The sequence below is a fragment of the Pholis gunnellus genome (assembly GCF_910591455.1).
Source record: "Pholis gunnellus genome assembly, chromosome: 8".
Taxonomy (NCBI): Eukaryota; Metazoa; Chordata; class Actinopteri; order Perciformes; family Pholidae; genus Pholis; species Pholis gunnellus.
Window position 1 is genome coordinate 23,829,735 of NC_136534.1, and position 17,557 is coordinate 23,847,291.

Below are 17,557 nucleotides of genomic sequence, written 5' to 3' on the forward strand. Positions count from 1 at the left end.
GAACTGCACTGCAGCACAGTTAATAGTCAAAATTGCATCCACTGACTTTATCTGTTCAGTGGTAAAGAAATACAATATTTAAAGAATAAGAAACTCATTTTAAGGCTTTTCACATATCCTTTTTTTTTTTTTAAGTCACAATAATGGACAGTTTATTTTCGTAAACATGCCGTGTCTGCGCCCAAGCAGTGATGGAGGAAGTACTCAGACCTTTCACTACAGTAGAATTAACAATACCACAGTGTGAGTGCCTGCAAAGAAATACTAAGTCTGATCTTACTCTATAATAACATATAATGTATTTGTTGATTATATTTTGTATCATCAGTGTAAATCTGCAAAACAGTTATAAAATAATTTTATTTGAATTAAAAAGTACAATATTTCCTGCTGAACTGTAGAGGAGTAGAAGGGTAAAGTAGCAGAAAACGTATACCTTAAAGTTGTATTCAGCACTAAATGATCTGAGTAACTTTCAATCATTGCTCCCAAATTACCAAAAATAAAGGATGATACATTATTTGTATTTTTGCCCATCCTGCCTCTCTGATCCGTCTTCCTGCCCCTCCCCCAAAGCCCCTGCATCTCTATGAAGCTTTAATGTCATTCTCCACCTCTCCACTAGTTACCCTCGGACTTCTTTCCTCATCCTGGTCACCTGACTCCCCCGTCCCATGCTCACCTGTGTCTCATGTCCCAATCACCCTGTCAGTACATAAACCAGACCCGTCTCCTCAGTCAGCTGCCAGATTGTTGTGTTGCATCGTGCTCTTTAGTGTTGCAGCCACCTGAACCTGTAAATCTCTGACCTGTAACCCTGAACCCTGAACCCTGATCCCTGATCCCTGATCCCTGTCACTGAACCCTGACTTGTTCCGGCCTGCTGTGGATTCTCAGTTACTTCTGTTTGGACTTGCTGCCAATGCCAGTAAGCTTCTTTTTTTTCACTTTTCAGTAAATCACTGAAATGGACTTTCTTCATTTGGGTCCTTAAATGTCAACAGCAATGACAATAAATAAAGGGAAAACTAAATAGAAGACTAGATTATACGGGAATTATTACAAAGGTAAATAGATAAGTATCAAACCTTTTGTCTCAACTCACTCAGTTTATTAACTTTAGAGCAAAATGCTTCCACTCTATATTAACGTGATAAATGACATGGACATTGTCTGCATTAAATAGTTTATTTTGTATTTCATTTTAAAATAGATATTCCTGAAACAGATTATACAGATAAATCCCTTTTTGGATGAAAGTGCATGCGAAAGTCCCCGACAGCTGGGCTCCAAAATGACAGTGAAAACATTCTGTGATTAAAAGTATATTTCGGACATTAATCTTATTGAAAATGATAACAGTATCTCAGACTGCCTGTTTGTTTGGCTGCTCGTAAAGCTGCAGACAGACATTGTGATATGTTTGAAAATTGATGTTGAATTGAGGTGAACGTTTGGTTTCTTATCAGCTCCGGAGGAAATTTGGCTCGCAGCCATTTGAAACATTAAAACAGTCAAACCGCTGAGTCTGGTCCTGAGAATTTAAAGTGCTAGACTCAGATATATCTGAAAAAAACAAAAGAGCAGATAAAAAAAGCTCTGGATACTGTCGGAGGTTAAGTTGTTTCTGTGTGTGCACTGGTTACAGGTCAGTTCACTGTGATATGAGCAGACCGATGTAAATATAAATTAGCCTCGAACTTCAATACAAGCACATGCAAATTACATATATTAAATTGACTTTGGAGATTTACACAGTAATAAAAAGCCTGAAAACCAAAGAGGTGTGTGTAGAGCTGCATCCATTGATCGACAGAAAAATGATCTACGCAATTCAAAATCTTTGGAGTTTGGATTGTTTGTCAAACAAGATGGTCGACGAACATTTTTCATCTCATGGACCCACGAATATTCAAATAATTGAGACAATGATGACGATAATCGTTAATCGCAGCCCTAGAGTGGTGTCAGTCTTAGTAACGGGTTACAGCAGCCCTATCACAACAATAGGTACAGGTTATATTGTAAATAGTTTAAAGACAAACAAATACTTAGAATATTCTTAGTTTTACATGTAGATAATCATAAATTACTGCTGATGCAAATGCTACCGCGCAGGAATAATTTGTCTTTCCTGCTGCTTCTGTGACATCCGAGGATGAAAACAGACGCCGGTCACTTGTTTTCTTGGTCATTTCTTTTCTCTGAGATCCTAAAATTAACACACAAAACGTATAAAAGATTATAATCATCATTTCAATTTAGTGAATTCAGGATTCATTTTGTTACCAGTGAAATAAAAAGATGTGTTTATTACTAAAATGTTATAATCCCACTTGCGTTGTTAGTCAGTCCAATAACTCTGTAGCCCTTTAACAGCTCATATCACTGTAAAGAAACCAATAAGGAAATTTAAATCCTTAAATTATTTCAGTTGTTGAGGCCCCGACAGTAAACTGACCCTGAGCTCTATAATTCAAGATGAACTACAGCGACAAATGTTCTCAAACAAACTGATTGCTGGCAGTAAAATGAAATGCATTTTGGCAATAATGATTTATCTTTGGAAAACAGTCTTTTAATGATGAAATGTCACCTTGTGTGTTGCTTCGTAGTAGTTGTTCTCCTCCAGCAGCTCCTCTATGATCCCCTGAAAAGGAGCATTTGTACAGGAAATCACTTCACCGGCAGACAGACATCCAAATATGAACATGAAGCGGAAATTAAAGAATTTTGTTCCAAAATGAGACACTAGCTCCAGCAGGAGAAAGCAGAATTATACATATCCACAGTATTGACACGGGTGGTTTATATTAAAGAAAATATTTATTCATTCTTGATTGCATTTTTAGGAAATACGCTCATTCACCATCTTGCCACATAGATGGATGAAAAGATTGATACCACCCTACTTCCTGTACGGTAATTATGAACCGGCAGCCGGCTAGCTTAGCTTAGCATAAAGACTGGAAGCAAAGGGAAACAGCTAGCCTGGCTCTGTCCGAATGTAACATCTGAATCTCACTCATGAACACTTTCTATCTTGTTTGTTTTAATCTGTTCGAAAACCAAAGTGTAGAAATAAAGTTGTGGTTTTACAGGTTCACGTGCTGGAACTATTTCTGCGCCGGACGCAGTGGCTAGCAGTTTTTACTGTTTTACGGTCTTATTGTATCATTTTCATTCATCTAAAGCACTTTGAGATGTTGTTATATGAAAGGTATATATGCTATATTTAATAAACCTTGCAGATTTCCCAAAAATGTTTTACTGAGGAAAAAATCTCATAATAGCTTGTTTTTCAAAACTTAAAACAGGAAACACACAAAAATCCGTATCAGAAAAACAGACCTGCATCTGCTGATAGGTGACTCCATCTTTGAGATTCCCATCACCTGTCAGGAGCAGAGAAAGAGAAAATCAGATGTAGATTCTTGGCATTACAATTTTAACATACAGCTGTGCATCATTTGAGATCTGAAGGCACTAAAACGCACCAGATCACATCAATAATTTCCTTTTTGAGGTTGTGTAAGAGCAGATGTGCCAAAGAGCCTGCAGGGTTGTTGTGTTTGCTGCACGGTGAAGCTGTGGCAACGGTTCCTCTTACCTGTGCTGTCAGCAGTGAAGTGGTGGACCAGAGGACACCAGTCTGAACTGTTTGTGCTGAACTCCATCAGTTCTGGAGAGGCGTGGAGGAGCTACAGGGAAACAGGAAGGAGATCTTTACGTCAGTATTGAAGCTTTTCTTGGTCTTATGTGACGATGTATATCTTTGGGTTTTGGGCTGTCAGTCGACCGTACAAACCTTGCTGAGCTCCACTTTGAGGTTGTATGGATCGCTCCCAAAGTGGAACAGAGACTTTTTAAATCTTTCGATGACCCGTCGTTTAATGTTGTGATGAGGAGCTGGTGGAAGCTGGAGATGGGGGGGGGGGGGAATATATCTCTTACAAACATTTAAGTGTCAGTGCTGAGTCAGCTTAATGTGAGGATGAAAACACAATGTTTTGCAGATTGATGACCTTGTGGTTTTAGGTTTTTGATGGATTTGTGACAGAATGAATGAGTCATGTTATTGACCCTCTTAAAATTCAAGTCATGTGTATAAAACCAGACTCATATTTGGACTTTTAAAAATAGTTCTATTACCTGAGTGATGTATATAATGTTGTGCAGCTGCACGAGCAGCCTCTGAATGGGATCATCAATCTGCCGAACCTTCTTCTGGGAGACACAGATCCCTGCTGACACTGAGGTAAGAGCAGAACCAAACGCACTAAATAAACAGGACACGTTTTATAAAAGACTTTTAGAACGTCTGCTCTTTGGGTTCTTTTGGGTTCCAATCAGACTGAACACGTACCTGGTCTTGATTTAATCTTTGCAGCAGCGCAGTCACCACTGAGACGAGAGGGAAATTGAAAAGGCAGATTAATAAACTGTGTCAAATGCGAATACACTTTTTAATCTGCCTCAATTTATAGATAACTGTCTTTTTGCATAATTAAATGATGATACTGTGGTCAATATATACAATATACATTTTACTCTGACGATTTCTCACTCACCCAGATTGTATTTGGTCCGGTGTGTTGCAGGCAATGGACTTTAATTCTTTGATCGAAATAAAACAAGCCAAAATCAAATCAAACACAGTGAATCAACCAATCTGAAAAAAACTTAAAACAATAGTAACTTCTAGCTTTAAAAGACCAGCTTTGTAGGTAACAGACTGCGTGTTCAAATCCCAGACTGCCCCCCTTGTTTATAATTCACAGGTTGACTTATTTATCATGGAAATACTCAAAACAACTCAAAAAGACATGAACCGACCAGGAAGAGACTCAAAGTTACCACAAAGGAAGATTTAAACTACAAAAAAGAGACACGAAAAGACTACAAAACAAAGCTAAACAACTATAAAGTCTGAGTCTCCCTCCTAGGTGGTGGGGCCTTTAGTGTGTCTCTGTCCAGGGACCCATTGTCATATAATCCACGTCATGATAAATACACTCGTATATTCTCTTGTAAGTTATCTCACTGACAGAGAACTAACCGTAGCGTTTCCCCGTGAAGGCAGTGGTGTTGATGTTGGTATCGCATGGTTCTACATCAGCATCTGAGGCATCATCTAAAAAACACACCTATAGTTATTTACAACGTTTAATCATTTTTAATTCAAATCTTTCCCAGTTTGTGTTGATTAAATTCTGTGCAGTAAGAAATAGAGTCACCTTGACTGATGCTCTGCGGGCTGTGGTTTGAACTGCAGGTCGCAGGAGAGCGAGGAGTTGGAGATTCAGTATTCATGATGGGTTTTTCCTGCAAAAAGGTGCAGCTGGTATTTTAAAAACCCTGCAGGACAAACTGAAAATATCCAAATATATACAAACTTTCATGTTGAATAAAAAATGTGCATCTAGCCATTACAGAAGTTGATAGTTACTGCAAAGCCCATAAGAGGGAAGTCTGTTGTTCACAATTCATTACCTGTCAACAGCGACATTGTACAAAAATAAATCTAATCTCAATAGACTTCCTTTCGATTTTCAAAATCTAATTCACCTGAGACGGGCTCGAGTGACAGCAGTCCGTCCTGCTTTTGTGCCTCTCCAGGAAGTACCTCTGCGCTCGCTTCCTGTCTCTCTCCGCTCTTCGTTCCAGTGCATTCTGAGAAGCGTAGAGGCCGTCCATCAGCCTCATCATGAGGTCAGAGATGCTGGAGCTGACGGCCACGATGTCCGGCCGCCGGTCTGCATCTGGACACAAACACCTGACAGGACGTCCCAAAGCAGAACGTATGAATACGTTGGAGAAAACGATTATGCTAGTTAGTTATTTTTAGTGGATTTAGATAACATTTTAATAGTAATTCTAAACTATAATAAATTAATCTGGTAAAGCAGAATCACTGAGTTTAAGCCAATAAAAGTATTTTTTATCACCAATATATTGAAATGACTGCCAGTAATGTGAAATGGTAGTAGGGCTAATGTTCAACCTTTAAGGATACAGTATAACTAATGGACTTTTCAGTTCATCAATATCCATAATTTCAAAATAAAAGCCTCACCATCTGATCATGTCCTTGACTCTCTCTGAGAAAGCTCCCTCTTCAATCGGCTCGTAGACGGCCTCCACAATCTACCAGCACAGAATAAGAAGCAAAAGATAACAGACGGCCGAGAGGAAACTTGTTGAGACGTGTGTATGTGCGTGTGTGTGTGTGTGTAACCTTGCTGGCCAGCGTCAGCATGTTACTGCTGTTGAACGGAGGCTGTAAAGCAGCCATCTGGTAGAGGATGCAGCCCAAAGCCCAGACGTCAGCTTTCTCTCCATACGGCTCGTTCTTCACCACCTCTGGACTAACACACACACACACACACACACACAAACGCTTGTACGCGTTACCTTGAGAGGAATCCTTACAACGCATTCACAAGTGTTCAACCCTGCTGTACCTGAACTTAATCTTCGCCAGCCCTAAAACAACAGCTCGTTGACAAAGAGAGGACCGGGAAATATGTCTCTGCCTTCCAAATATGTCCTCATATAGGGTCTTCTCCTCAAATTGATCTTCATAAACATGTTGCAAGGCACACACAGCTGTTGTCAGGACCATAAACACTCTTGAGCTGCAGCATTTGCTGTTTCTCTAAACTGCTAACAGGCTGTAGAAACATGAAAACCATACTTCCTTAAAGGGTTGATTCACCAAAAACTCATTTTCTCACCTCCTTCTGGTGTCATCTCACCACACATTTTTTGCACAGGCTTTGAGATATCTCCCCCTCAATGTAACCAACGACAAATACATTTAATTTAAGATGCTCTCGGTAAACTGATCTTTATAGAAACAGTTCTCAAGAATAAGGGAAAGAAATAGTCCTGATGAAAACTCTACCGCTTAAAACCGATCATTTAATCTAAAAGCAGCTGAATGGTGAAAATGTCCTCACCAGGAGTAAAGGATGGTGCCGACCACTGACGTTAGCTTGCTGTTCTCCTGTTTCTGCTTCGCTAGGCCAAAGTCGGCTTCAAGCAGAAGAAAGACACGTGTTAAACTCTTATAATAAGACAAGACGGGGAGAGTGATGAGCTGTTGACACTCACTGATGGTGACTTTGTCCTTTTCCCCCAGCATGATGTTGTTTGGTGTGAGGTCTCGGTGGACTATTCTCTTTTCCTTGTGCAGGTACCTCAATGCCAGACACATCTGAGGGAATAAAGAGAAGACAAATCAGCTAGTAATTAAGTTGTTAAAAGGACTCTTGACTGGAGAGAAGGAGATGTTTTCATTCAGTCAAAATGCCAATTTTGATTTACATTCAGGCTGAAACCAAAAAAAACAGTTTCTTTTGTAGTGAGGAGATTATGTACACAGGAAACAGTGTTGTACTGCCGTGATTACCAACTTTCTATTCTGATGAGCTCAAGTAAACCTTCATCAACACCAATGCATGTTCCCAATGTGTTCATTTCAGACACAGAAATCCTCGAGCTTACTTTTAGCTTTCTATTATCACACACTCTCAATCGCAACATGAGAAATGTTGGACTTTTACTGTATTTTTACTGTGTACTGTATCAATGAGGTATTTTTACATTGTGGTATTAGTACTTTTACATAAGTAAAGGATCTGAGTACTTCCTCCACCAATGTCCACAGCAAATATAGAAGTTCCCCACACGATTGTTCTACTGATAGTTAAAGGGATGCTTTGCTGATTTTCAACACGCTTTGTATCGTTACAATGTGGGAAGTAAAAGCAAACGAACAATGTTGAACTTCCCTCCATGTTGCCTACACCCAGGGGCCTCTTCTCATTTACCAGGAAAGTACAAAGCATGTGTCGTGCACGAGGAGTGCTGGAGACACATTCCAGGATCCCAGAAAGAAACTAAAAACAATGAAAGCAAGTGGAGCAAAACGTTTGAGCGTGGAGTACGATTATTACTTTTTATGTCACCATAAAACAGTTTGTAAGCGCAGCGTTAAGCTTCATCACAATACATGTAAGTGTCCTACTTTGTCTGCTCATGCGTGTTGTTTGAGCCAAATTTGAAGAAATCCCCTCATGGCGTTCCTGCGATATCACATTCACAGGAAAGGTGCGTGCGTACAGACCGACAACCCCGAAAACATAATGCCGCCAAGTGCAGATTTGTTTCTCAAAGAAGATTTTTTAAGTTTCAGAGTTGTTACCTGTATGAATATATTCCAGAGTCTGTCTTCTGTGAACTTCTGCTGCTTCTCATTGAGAGAGTTGAAATGTTCAGCCAGCGGCACTCCCTCGATCAGCTCCATCACGATGTACAGCTTGTCGCCTAAAGTGAAGAGTATGATGATGATGATGATGATGATGATGATGAGGGGTTTTCTGCTTTGAACTTCCGTTGTATTCCCTTCTCACACTAGCTGGGGTCTAAAATGATCCTCACCTTCCAAAAACGTCTTGTAGTATTTAACAATGTTTGGGTGTGTCATCTAGAAAAGAAGAAACATGAACAACACAAAATATAACCTGTTCAGATATTAAATGTACTCTGTGGCTGTGCTGCACCAACAAGGATTATGTTAAAGATTAGTTCTAATCAGAGTTTAGCAAAACTAGGTTTAAAATGAGCAAATCTAGATTTGAAATTAAGCAAAGCTCTGTTGACCAATTGCAAACTAATCAAGGTTTACTAAAGCACAGTTTGAACCTAAATTAAATAGAGTTGAGTCAATATGGAGATACTTGCTTACCCACACTAAAATAAATTAAAAAGGGGTCTAGTCTACAGAACAGTTTCGTTGCTGTGCCGTATATTGAGAGAAATCCAGCAGCAGCATCATAAAACTCAATTCCCTCCAGGTTCTGATGTTTCGCGTCATATGCGACATGATTATATAAGTATTTCGTAATGAGTATTTTTTCGATGCTTTAAGATAGAATACATAAAAATCCACCTTTAAAGGTGGATTCGACATCATTAGGTTAAGAAGTCGGCCATTTTAAAAGTTTAACCTCAAGTGTAAGTTTAATGTTGATACTGGAACACAGTTTAAATTCAAGTCTGTATTGTAATGCATTGGTGCAACATAATTAAACATCATTCAATTTAAAAACTAAACAGACGTTTAAAGAAGGTTTAAATTAAATCTTTCTTAAGCTAGTTTTAGTTAAACCATGATTTAATCTGGTTTAAAAATGAATCCTTGTTGGTGCAGCCTAAATGATAAACTGTAACTTTGTGCCTGTTCTTTGACGATCGTGAGCTCCGAGATGATTTTCTCCACGTTGCTGTCTCGGGACTTCTTGTCTTTGCCAAACGCCGGGTTATGGAGGTTCACCTCCTTCAGAGCCAGGAGGTTCTGGCCACTCTGCTTCCAGACCTGTCATGTGATTATAATCATTAAAACCAAAGACACTTGATGGCATGAGGTTACAAAGAAGCAAAATTGATTGAAACCAACGCTGCCGTTTTTACCTTAAAGACGCTTCCAAAGGCGCCGGTGCCCAGATGGTCCAGGATGGAGTAACCGTTGATGACTTTAAGGGGAGGTCGGTTCTGGTCCACAGCCTCGATGCCCTCTCTCAGACTGTCCAGTTCCTCTTCCTGCATTACAAAATACACAGAACATCATCCATTTGCAAGGTAAAGAACATTAATGTTTCTTTTTATTTCACAGCCCGTCAAAAACCAGCTGAATAAACACATGAATGCGTTTAGAAGCTCTTCTATTACAGTGTAGAGTGAGACTTTGGTTTGCAGTCCCTCGTAGGCCGCGAGGTCTCGTACATAATGTCCAACATCAATAAACAACTCAAAGAGGTCTGTGGGAAAGAGTCTGAAAGGGATAAGAGATTACATAACAGCATTGGAGAACATTTTCACAGTAGCTAAATTTAAATAAATTATGCATGAAATGAATTTTTTCTTTTTAAAACAAATATCTTGTAACATCACCTTTTAAACAGATGTCTGTTTCTTTCCACGCTAAAAAGAAACCGAAGGGTCCGAAACGCATAGCACTATAACAAATGTACAAATGTTACATTTAGGTAGTTTCAAACTCTACATTTATATTATCGTGAAATTTAAAACATATTTGAAGACGTATACCTGTAAGGATAAGACCTTTGGTCCAGAGTTTTGTGGTAAAATCAACTTTGAGACTATATAAACCCCATTTTCCTGAGAAAAGAATGTCAAAATGTATTGACACAGTGTTTTAAAATATTCTAGTAATTTGATATGAAGTTGTACTTATTCATTCCCATCCTCTCAACTGTCCTGCTCTTCATGTACAGACGTTTGCATTACCTGCACAATGTGGTGAGCAGATGTGTCATCCAGACAAAGCTCAGTCAGAACTGTGCAGCAGGCTGGAAAAGGGATTAAAGGGGATACGACTTCATTAAGAACTCATACACGCGACCTTATAGTCTCAGACTGTCCAACATTAATAACTCACTCCCCAAACCACAGGAAGCCTTTAGACTGTAACATTCAATGTTTCTCTACAGATTCTTATTGGGACAGACGTAACAAAATGTCGGGTTTTATTTCATAGTCCTTTCTTTAGACTATTTCCTCCAAAGTCTCAAAAGTTCTGGATTCCCACTTCAGGAAAAAAGCTGTTTACATTCTGAGCAACTGATAAGACTCCTTTGGGGGAATCGCTTACTGTGCAGCGGCGAGCACAAAGGCCTGTTTCCCCATCAGTACAGAATATTACTCTCAAGAAAACACTTTTACGTGCAGTATGTGGCGAGTTGTTTGGTCCCTGACCTGACTGCAGGGCCACAGTGTTGTCCACCTCCTCCTGTGGGCTGAGCTCCTCTCTGATGAGCTCTCTGTGGATGCGTCCGGCTGCGTTGGCGCTGGAGAGCGTCTCGATGGACGAGCGGTCACAGACGTACTGCCTGTCACTGGGAGAGTTATGTTGTACGTCACCGTACTAAATAATGCAAATAACAGCACTTTGTCATTTGCGTTTGCCTGAAAACGAAGCTTCATAACTGAACTGCATTGTGATGCTGATTACTCGGTTGTAATTGCATCCTCCATCGTTGGCTGTTAAAATGTAAATCTGGTAGTTTTGAAGGCCAGAAGTCATTCTGCAGATATACAGTATCATGGTAAAGTTTGTGGTATTGGGCAGTATAAATCTGGACCTTTTTCACTTTACAAATACTCTGAAGTACTGCAGTAGTTTAGTGTTGTACTTCTATAAAGTTGGGGGACTCATATGAGACCGATTTTAAAAGAGGAATGGTCTAAATTGATGAGGCTGAGATGTGCTTACTTTTTCATGGGTCAAGCACCAAAATCACTGGATCCTACAATTCCCAACTAACAGCATATTTTTGTTAGACCTTCCTTGTCTGGTAAGATAACTAATGAATCCAATGAAAGCTGCAATCGAGTTGCCCTATTGGAAATGTAGGATCCGTTGTTTATGGAGCTTGACCTATACTAGAGACTAAAGGTCAGCATATCTTGGCTTCTGTTGGTTAGATTTTGAATATTACAGATGTGTAGTGTTAACAGCGTTTTGGTTGAAACACATTTTACGTCTATTAATAGAGAGTCTGTTTTAACTTTGACTATTCCTATCGTGTAGTATAAACATCAAATACGCTTTAATCGCTCAGTTTTTGCAAACCTGTTGAGCAGCCGGAGAAGCTGCTGCACCCCGCCCCAGCTCCGGATCTCCGTCCTGGTGTCGGGATCCTCGCAGAGCTGGACCAGGACCCAGGCGACGCTCCACAGCAGCTTCAGGTGCTGGCCGTACAGCAAGCTCAGCAGCACGGGCAGACCCTCCAGCTCCCTCACCTGGTCCCTCACCTGGCTCACCGGGGACAGGAGCCTCAGCAGCTCTGCACTCATCCTGGAGGAAAACATCAGGTTCACCTTGCTTGTTTCCAAGGCTTTATGTTGTTTTAGATTATTTTGTATTGCTTACTTGCTTGCTCACTTAAATTGTGGGTATTAAGATTATTAGTTTATCATTTGGTGTACAAAGGGTCTTATGTTAAATTCCTACAACAGCAAAAGCTTTGTGTCTTTGTTTACTGTCAGATAAGACAACATGAGATAAGCTGAGACGAGACGAGATGTAGCAACTTTGTTGATTTGTTTGTTTAGTTTTTATTTTATCAGCAACTCATGAAGGAAGGAAAGTTCCAACAACTCAAAATCACTGCTTTGTTGATGTATTTGTCAGATGAAATGTTGTGTCGAACCTCTTTGACAGCAGGTCATATTCCTGCAGTATTACAAGTAGATGCTCCACTATGGGCAGCTGGCCAATCTCCTGCTTGCATTCTGGGCTGCAGAAGAAAATGGCTTACAGCAGATGAAATCTTAAGTGTATTTAATGCATTGAATGACACGTTTGCTTACCTCTCAGCCAAAGTGGTGAGTGCCAGCAGGGCTCCCAGCAGCACACTGCTTTCCGTTGTGGAGAGGAGCTTCACCAGCGTCTAGAAATGGTTCACTGAATGAAAGACTTGACTTTTTCTCCACAAAGCACATTAAATGTAGAAGAATTTGAGATTATAACCCGAGAGCAAAGACACTCACTGACTACCACGACCTGCCTGAGGAGATAAGGAGATAAGGAGATAAGGAATCAGTAATCTCTTTTAAATCACTTCTTACAGACTGGCTTTTATGTGATGTTGTCGCTTTACTGCTTTATATTATATTTTATTTTATTAAGTTATTTATTATATTTCTTGGTTTATTTTAAGTCGTATTGGTTTTATTGTTTCATCTATTGTACTGTTTTATCAGAGTTTAAGTCTAACTTTAGTTTGAGCTTTGTTGGGCCTCACTGTTGAGCTTTCTGTTGTTGTTGTTGTTGTTGTCTGTCAAAGCACTTTGTAATCTCTGTTTTTAAAGGTGCTATATAAATAAAGTTATTATTGTTATGTTCTTTTTTTATCATATAAAAAAAGCATGACTTAATATATCCATATATCTCACAAAGAGAGAGTAAAAGATTTGCTATCACTCTCCACGTCGGTTTCCATTGTTTCATTTGACAACTGAGACTAAATATTTGAAGATATTTGCACTCTGGAAGCTGCAAAACGTTGCATGGCAATCTGTGTATTCTCAATTTGTAATAAAAAAAATACAAATTATTATATAAATAAATTATAATCTAAATATATATTAAGACCCTGGTTGTAGAGCCTAAATAAATACATTATATATACAATAAGTAGTGAGTGGCCAGTTCCAGTGCACCAACAGGAATGACTATTACAGCATGAGGTTTATCTCAGTCGTGAATATGATATGAAAACATAATCACAGATAACCGTATCTCGACTTATCACTCACCATGTGAGCGCCGCTCTCGGTGACCCAGACCCGTTGACCCTCCACAGCAGACAGCTTCTGAAACATGTCTGCAGAGCAATCAGCAGAGGCAGCGTTTAGGAGGACGTATACACACAACGCTCATATTATCATGTGTCTGGATACTTGCCCCTCAGATTACTCACAGGTCATTGTGACCAGCTTCTGCACAGCAAACGCCTGTTCGCCGCAAGATGCATACGCGGCAGTGACATGCTCCATATGCTGAAAGAGACATGGAGCAGCGGTGAGGAACGACATGAGATTTATGAGGATAAATCTAAAAGAACACAGTGAGAAACGTCTTAGAGAGCAGTTACCCTGGCAAGTAAATGAATGCCTCGGAGCTGATGGAGGATTTTCTAAAAGAAAGCAGTTAAAAGGGGGCATTACTGTTTTCATACAGTACAGGGAATATTCATGCAATACCAAATCAACTCTTTGTTTTCAAGTTGTACCTGATGGTGGGGATCTCTGATCAATAATCGTAAGCAGATCAGAACTCTGAGGACAGACTTGGGCAGCGCATGATCAATCCATTCACTACAGAAGGAGTAAACGTTGTCAGTAAACCTTTTTTTGGGAGACGAGAGAAGAAATGCTGCCGTATTCTGAAGATATGTTACCTGCAGAGTCTGTTCTTCACCAAAGACGCGAGAATGTCAGAGAAGAGTTGATGCATCGGGTGGCTGCTGAAACATCTTTGGTCTCTGTATGTGATGCTGTGAAGATGAACGTATATATATATATTATATATATATATATATATGTATATATATATATTATATATATATATATATATATAATTAGGTCCACAACTGTACAGACTGTTTGATTGTTAAAGGAAGTCTCATAATGAACACTATTCATTAACTCATGTACTTCTATCCTTCAAAACTATTGAGTGACAACTTCACAATGCATTGCATCATGGGTGTAGTAGTTCATTATTTTCTCCACTCTCGACTGTTTTCTACACCACCATGTTCTGGTCACATGCAGGGCTGCGGATACCAGAACGAGCTGTGTCTGTATCTGTGTGAATCAAAAACAAAAAGCTGATTCATAGTCTTGTTTACTATATATATCATAGTGAAGCATGTGTAGTAGATATATAAACAAATTCCTCTGTAAAGATCTCCAGAATATAGATAGGTATGAAACTGCAAACTTTGATGTATGTGGAGTGGAGATTTCTGACTCTTAATATGAGGGAAAAAAAATAATTTGTAGTAAAATGAACACCTAAATGTGTAATTTTGATGTTTTTGTTTACTCTGAAAGAAAACATGTTAAGGAAGAACAGCCCCAACATCTTAACATTGATGAGTGGGTGAAAAGGGATGTTTCTGTTTTAAGAAAAGGCTGAAATTGAGCTCTTGCAGCCAATTCATTGTGTGTTTTGTGGTCTTAAGAAGCTGGAAATGACAGATAATTGAATGAGAACCTGAATTTTTCCAGTTCCGAGGCCTCACTGGCGATGTCGCTCTCACTCCTCTGTCTGTGAGTGTCTTTAGGAGGATGCAGGCCTTGAGGTCTGCCGGCTCCACTGCTGCGTGCTTTACTGTGACTCAACGCTGCCACCTGCAACACAGGGAGTCTCGTACTACAACAAACCCACGGACCTGAAGACATGTGAGCTGGTTTTGTTATCAAAGTGTCTGGACCCCACTGCCTCAGTGTGGAGGCACTTGTTGTTGCTCACCTCTTGTCTGGGAACGCTTTTGGCAAGCAGGGACTGAAGCCTCCTGAGATCATGAGATCCCCTAAAAAAACAGGCTTCATCAGGTGATTTGTTTTTGTCATATCAGGGAAATTCATCTTAAATTATGTAACAGACTTTTAAATGACTGGGAGGAGGAGATCGCCCGGCTTACTTGCTTTGGATTCCTCTGGATCTCAGGGGCAGTTTTTCTCCTTGTCTCCCTTTTTTAACTGGATTGGACATTTTCAGCGGCCCCATTTGTTTCCATGAGTCAACTTCAGACACAAAGACACATTTAGACAGCGGTGAAATGTAATTAAGTACATTTACTCAAGTACACTTTTTACATTCACATTTTATGCTACTTTCTACTTCTACTCCACTACATTTTCGAGGCAAATATTGCACCTTTTTACGACATTTATTTGACAACTTAAGTTACTTTGCAGATTTAGATTATTAATACGAAATATAAATCAAGTAATACAATCGTGTAAGCTACCCAGCGGTATATAAAGTTATTCAAATGAGCGCCACCTTTACAAGCTGCAAATTTAAAGTCACTTTGTATAAATAAAAATAAATAAATAGATAATAATAATATATATATATATATTTTTAATATAATCCAGTAACATTTAATATATTATTCCGAAATGGACCATTCTGCATAATGACTACTTTTAATTTTGATACTTTAATTATATATTTAATATACTTTTGTTTTTTTAAATGCAGGATATTCACTTGTAACAGAGTATTTCTACACTGTACATTACCACTTTCACTACTTAATTAAATAAAACTAAAACTATCTGCACAGCTCGACACCACCATTGATGAGTAGGAAATGGTGTTTGTTTTGTAATTTGAGGGAACCAACACTTTAATATGAACATTATGATGCAATAATATTGGTCAACGTTTTTGTTTTTAACAATGCAGTGCCCACAGCTCTTTACATTGTCAAAACAGATATCTTACATATTTAATATTCTTGACCTTTGCAGTAGCCTATACTTGTTTTTTTTTTTATCATTTTCGTTTTTCTGCACCTGAATTGGGCTATTCTGCAAGAGAGGCAATATCTTTATGCAAATACTGCCTAGTAACAGAGTACATAGTAGTCCACTTCCTCCACCTCTGATAGCCTCTGTGATAAGAGGGCTAGCTCGACTATTTAGCCTGCATTTGTCTGCAGGAAGCGGTTGAACTGATCCTTGTTTGGCAGTTTTAAGAAGACAAGTCAAAGGTCTCTTACCACTCCTTCAGCACTGCAAACCAGCAGCTTGGTTCTGAATTAAATACGATTTTTTCTTAATTAAATATCCTTAGCCGGGGATAAAAGGCGACATAATTGTTTTATTCTTGCAACAGCAGACGCTCCCTTACGTTAGCAAATAGGTAAAAACAATGTTCAGTTCCACTACATTATTTAACCAATCCGGGTGAGCGGTACAAGAGAGTCCCGGTCGCATGGTTACAACAGACGCTACTCCGTCACCGGAATGTCGTTGAACAACTGGACACGAGCAGCTTAAAGTCGCACTTATATACATCTGTGATATAATATAAAACGGTGACATATCACCAAATAAGTAGTGTTGAAAAATCATTCAAATATACAAACGTTGCAAACATGTAGGCTACTCAACACAATGATAGAGAAAAAATAATATTTAAATAATTAAATATAAAAAAAGGATTGGGACAAATAAACTTCAATAATACAAAATGATATTAAGAAAATCATTCTTATTATAACTTTTTTAATTTGTTATAATTTTAAGAGTCCCAATATAATCTTTAGATTCACATACAAATCCAGTGTAATTGGGGGTAACTAACGTGTTATTTTGCATTTATGTATGTAAAATTGACCATATACAATCAACATATTTACAATTAATGTAATGTTATATATGTTATTTATCATGTTCAAAATGTATAGTGAATGTATAGTGTATAGTGTATAGTTATACTCCGTTTTTCATATTATGATTAGTTTCACACAATATATAATCACTCAGTCTTTAAAATGTATTAAATGGTCAAATAAAAGTGTCAAAGATTATGGTTCATAATTGCAAAAAAAATAGAACATATTTGTTGGATTTATATTGTGTAAAATGTTGATGTTTACTTAACCTTATTGGTAATAAAGCATTTCTATAGCAATAGCCAAGTAATGGAATCGTAAATAGAGTTACTTGGAAAAATCCGCTCCATCATTAACTAATCATTATGTAATTAAACGGTATTAATGTAGTGACAGAATAAAATGTGTAATAAGAAAAGTATTTTGCAGGTATCGCGAGAACGCATCAATTCTCAAAGGAAAAATACCAAAGTTCTCGCGAGACTGGAGTGTTCCTCCCTTTGTGATTCACGTAGAAGTTACGTCAGCTTTACGGCGTAGCGCCGTTGAGCGCGTGAAGCGCTGCGTGCCTCATACTGCGTAGCTCGGGCAAAATCAGCGAGAAGGGG

The 17,557-nt window shown here is 38.8% G+C and overlaps 1 protein-coding gene across 1 annotated transcript; it reads right to left on the reverse strand.

Moving 5' to 3' along the window:
* Positions 1-2,191: 2,191 nt before the first annotated feature.
* On the reverse strand, positions 2,192-16,548 carry nek10 (NIMA-related kinase 10; the record flags this gene model as incomplete). The annotated part of the gene is made up of 36 exons (XM_079164451.1): positions 2,192-2,212; positions 2,597-2,650; positions 3,352-3,395; positions 3,611-3,701; positions 3,809-3,919; positions 4,153-4,253; positions 4,367-4,404; positions 4,572-4,617; positions 5,060-5,134; positions 5,238-5,325; positions 5,569-5,776; positions 6,077-6,147; positions 6,239-6,368; positions 6,963-7,038; positions 7,117-7,219; positions 8,210-8,331; positions 8,446-8,491; positions 9,245-9,382; positions 9,478-9,606; positions 9,736-9,838; positions 9,958-10,022; positions 10,114-10,185; positions 10,315-10,376; positions 10,783-10,922; positions 11,660-11,884; positions 12,240-12,326; positions 12,400-12,479; positions 13,348-13,415; positions 13,512-13,590; positions 13,686-13,727; positions 13,824-13,908; positions 13,992-14,087; positions 14,813-14,949; positions 15,071-15,131; positions 15,243-15,345; positions 16,530-16,548. The coding sequence occupies 36 exons, from the start codon at positions 16,546-16,548 to the stop codon at positions 2,192-2,194; spliced, it is 3,216 nt and encodes a 1,071-aa protein (XP_079020577.1).
* Between the last annotated feature and the right edge of the window lie 1,009 nt (positions 16,549-17,557).